General features: G+C 37.8%; 1 protein-coding gene across 1 annotated transcript in view; it reads right to left on the minus strand.

Annotated features, from left to right (window-relative positions):
• ubr7 (ubiquitin protein ligase E3 component n-recognin 7) overlaps positions 1-3,290 on the minus strand; it is a gene marked incomplete at its 5' end in the record, with an annotated part of 30,819 nt that extends 27,529 nt beyond the window's left edge. Inside the window, 3 exons of the mRNA XM_005753317.2 lie at positions 2,570-2,665; positions 2,899-2,959; positions 3,076-3,290. Of these exons, the coding sequence (XP_005753374.1) occupies positions 2,570-2,665; positions 2,899-2,959; positions 3,076-3,290 (372 nt within the window). The remainder of the gene's footprint in view (positions 1-2,569; positions 2,666-2,898; positions 2,960-3,075) is intronic.
• Positions 3,291-4,201: the final 911 nt, after the last annotated feature.

The following is a 4,201-nucleotide window of genomic DNA, read 5'->3' on the forward strand; positions in this document are numbered from 1 at the left end:
GCTTCCGCGAGTGTGACGCTTATTTTGAGTGACGAAATTTTAGTGAAAATTTTCATATCCAAATTCAACAAAGCAATAGGTCAATAAGAGGAACATTCTGTTTCACCCTTTCCTTCTTTCAATAACAATGAAATATTAGCTTTATATAGCGTACAGGGAAATGCTTGAGTATGGAAAGAATGCTTAAACATTCTCAATAAAAGCGGGGCCACCTTTTCAGAGTATTTCTTATACAATTCAATGCCAAACCTATCTGGGCCTGGGGACTTTCCATGGGGGAATGACTTAATAGCTTTCGAAACTTCTTCAATAGTAATATCTGGGTTTAAAGCCTCTCGAGCAGCGTCATTCATTTTCGGGAGATCCAGCTTCCCTAACCAATCAGAAATATTGCCCCAAGATTTCGACATAATCTTCATAATATTCTCTATATTGCTCATTAATAGCTTTAGGGCTGATTAAAATTTCGCCTGATCTTGACTTAATTTTGTGTATAGCCCTACTGGCCTGTAGGCCTCTCAGCTGCCGAGAAAGAAGCTTATGGGGCTTATCTCCAAACTCTAAATGCTTCTGTCTGATCCTAAATAGCTGATCTGTTACTTGACTAGATAAAATTGTGTTATACTCAAACTTCCTTTTAATGATGTCTTGAAACAAAGAGGGACAAGAGGAGGCCTTGTGGTCCTGTTCTAACTGTGTTAATTCAGTTTCTATTTCTAACAGGCATTTCCGGCGTTCTTTTTTTAATGAAGATTCAAAAGAAATAATTTCTCCTCGCATTACCAGTTTAAAGGATTCCCATAAAATCGAATCAGAAACGTCTTGTTTATCATTAGTTTCCAAGAATTCTGATATTTTAGTTGTCATAAATTGGCAAAAGGATGTCTCAGACAGGACTGACGGGTAAAAACGCCAGTTACCCTGTTGTTTCGTACCACAGAAGTCCAGGACTAAAGAGGTTGGAGATCAAGATGTTGTGATAAGTTGAGCATACAACGTTAGACATCAATTTAGAATCAAGCAAAAAAAAAAAATCTATTCTGGAGTACGATTTGTGCACTTGTGAAAAATAAGAGTAATCTCTACCAGTAGGATTACACAGTCTCCAAACATCAACTAGGTTAGTAGAACTCAACATATTATTCAGAACAGTCGAAGCGTTAAACAACTGGGAGGTTTGAGTAGATCTATCCAAGTGTTTATCAAGTACACAATTAAAATTGCCTCCTAAAATTACATGAGTATCAGCGAGACTAGGTAATAAATAAAATATTTGTTGAAAGAAAGCTGGGCTATCAAAATTAGGACCATATAAATTCAATAAAGTAACATGGGTTTGCATGAATATGGCCCATCACCAGAACAAATCGACCATTCTGATCACTAACCGTGGACTCATGTCTAAATGGGACTGTTCTTCGGATCAATATAGCCACTTGGGCTAATCAGATTTTTCAGTTGACATTCTCCAGAATGCCGACTGAAAAATCTGATTAGCCCAGGAGCACCTGAACCTCTCTTTAGTCAGTTTCATTTGCGTTTGAAGAATTTTTAAAGCATTTTTATCTAATAATGGCAGAAATAATGTAACTCTTTATTATATATTTTATAACCAACTTTGTTCCACTGATATGATGAGAGTTGCCCAAACTGATTAAAATGACCCTTTTTTCCCCATCCTGTTTTTATAAATAGATATGAGTCAGCACTGACACATGTTCAAATTCCTTTGTCTGCTGGACTGAAATAGCAGCTCTGCTCTCTATTTATCCTTTACCATAGTGAATCATTTGAGGGATTCATTGATGATGGCTGTTTCTACTCACACACATGCGTAACTCAAGAGTCGGCATAGCCAGTTGTTAATTGACTCTGATCAAGTTCTGAAAATGAAACTCAGAATGTATTTTTAAACTCAGAGTTTGCCGAACCTGCTTCCTGGAACAGGCCCAGATCAGTAAAGTACTGATTTGTTTTACTGTCTGAGGATGGGTTAAGGTTTTGTGAAGGACATCATCAGGGTGAAGTTTATCACCAGACATTATTCTCTCATTCTCCACCGAGGCACTTCCTTCTTCTTTATGTCATTAACAGTCTTTATTTCTAAATTTCTAAAGGCCTTTAAAACCGACTGCGCTGAGAAAAAAAAAATGACAAAAATAATTTTTTGGATTTAAATTTCTCATGTGACACATGTACACACTTAAGGTGTTGCGTTTTTTAGAAAAGTTTTCCCTTTAAAAGAATGGACTATGAAAGAAATGAAGTGGACATGAAGCATGGTTTATCTGAATTTCAGGAGCAGACAGCAACACTTCTAGTTTGATCCAGCTATAATAGCAGTGGTTTCCAAATAGTCTGATTGGTCAGAACCATTTATTTACATAAAAAAAAGAGGGTAAAAAAAAAGAAAGTACGAGTCCAAACAATATTTTCAACAAGCAAAATATTCACATGGATTTGCGTTTGGTGTGCAAAAGCCTTAGGTCACTGAAACGTGCTCATACTGGGTTATAGATCTGTGTATAAGGGTCAGTAGTGGTCTGATTTCTCAGGTGAGAGAGGTTACCTGATCCTCTGGGTCCGGGTACGGTCGGCCGCAGGTGCAGTAAACTCCAAAGAAATTCTGACTGTATTTATTCAGACTGTTTACCTCATCTTTGTCCTGGAACACACACACACACACACACACACACACACACACACACACACACACACACACACACACACACACACACACACACACACACACACACACACACACACACACACACACACACACACACACACACACACACAAGTGATCAGCATCAGTTATCATGGTGATCTGTCAGGTAAACACAAATGTCTGTGCTCTGAGGTACCTCCTGCTAGTGACTCAGGTCAACGAGGACTCACCGGATGGAGTTTACACTGCAGCTCCGAGAACTTCCCGTTTCCACAGTCACAGCGGAAGTTCCTGCACCAGAATAAGAGACAGTTGTATTGACCACCTCACCGTGTGAACTGATAACTGCAGAAACTGACCAGTAGTTTCTGGTCAGTCACTAACTTATCAATAAAAGCATTGATCACCTCTTAGTGTACAGTTCAAAGAGGTCATGACCTTCGTGACATTTGTAGGAGCACGCCAAACAGATGCCGGCCGCCTCGCTGCCCTTTGGCGTGCAGGTGTTACAGGCATACAGAGCCTGCCGCTTCACATAGCCCTGAGAGAGAGAGAGATGTCTGGTCACATGGTCACCTGAGGTCTGCACTACAAGGAAGGATTTATTCCAGTCCAGGTAACTTCAGAGATAACCCTGAATCTTCTGTACTATAAAGATGGTTCACTTATTCTTAAGTTGAACCAACTTTTACTTTTTTCTTTTTTTTTTTTAAATTTACGTATTTACAGATGCTAATTTACAGATTAGAGATTAACAGCTATGACATCACCACTTACTGACCGATTGGATCTCTGGAAAATAGCATCACTATTGCTAGAAGATTCCTAAGCTTTTTATATATTATGTAACGTCTTTGTGTTTTTCTAATGAGCATCAGTAAATAGATAATAAATAATAGATGGAACTCTATTTTTTATTTTAATTTTCTCTGTTAGCAGCAAACAATTTTCGAACAGTTTCATTGTTCATTAATTAATTTATATCTGATCCTAAAACAGAACACCTACACTGTACCTGCTGACTTCAAACCAGATCTGTACACAGGCTATGTTTGAATTCTATTTTTCTATTTAACCTTTACCCTCTTCAAAAGTTGATTCTGTTCATCTGGACGCTACGTCCAGATGAACAGAATCAACTTTTGGAGATTTACTTACCTGGATGATTGAGAATGCATCAAACCTTTACCCTCAAACCCATAATCAGCAGTAGATGATAGACTGACCCTATCATCGATCATTTTTACAAGAGAGATTTATTTATTTATTTGCCCAAGAGTAAGTGTGACAAAGTGGGTGAGAAGACCATTTGTCTATATTCTTAGTCAACATTATTGTTTTGATTTAACCATATTTCATATATAGGCAAACATCTACTATCCCGGGTTTGTTTATGTTTTGCACTTTTACAGATTATATAATATAACTCAGTTATAACACACTGAGGTTAATTATGGAGTTCCACAGGGTTCAGTGCTAGGACCAATTCTGTTTACATTATACATGCTTCCCTTAGGCAGTATCATTAGAAGA

Source organism: Pundamilia nyererei, unplaced genomic scaffold (genome assembly GCF_000239375.1).
Source record: "Pundamilia nyererei isolate P.nyererei 1_Seehausen unplaced genomic scaffold, PunNye1.0 scaffold00421, whole genome shotgun sequence".
NCBI lineage: Eukaryota > Metazoa > Chordata > Actinopteri > Cichliformes > Cichlidae > Pundamilia > Pundamilia nyererei.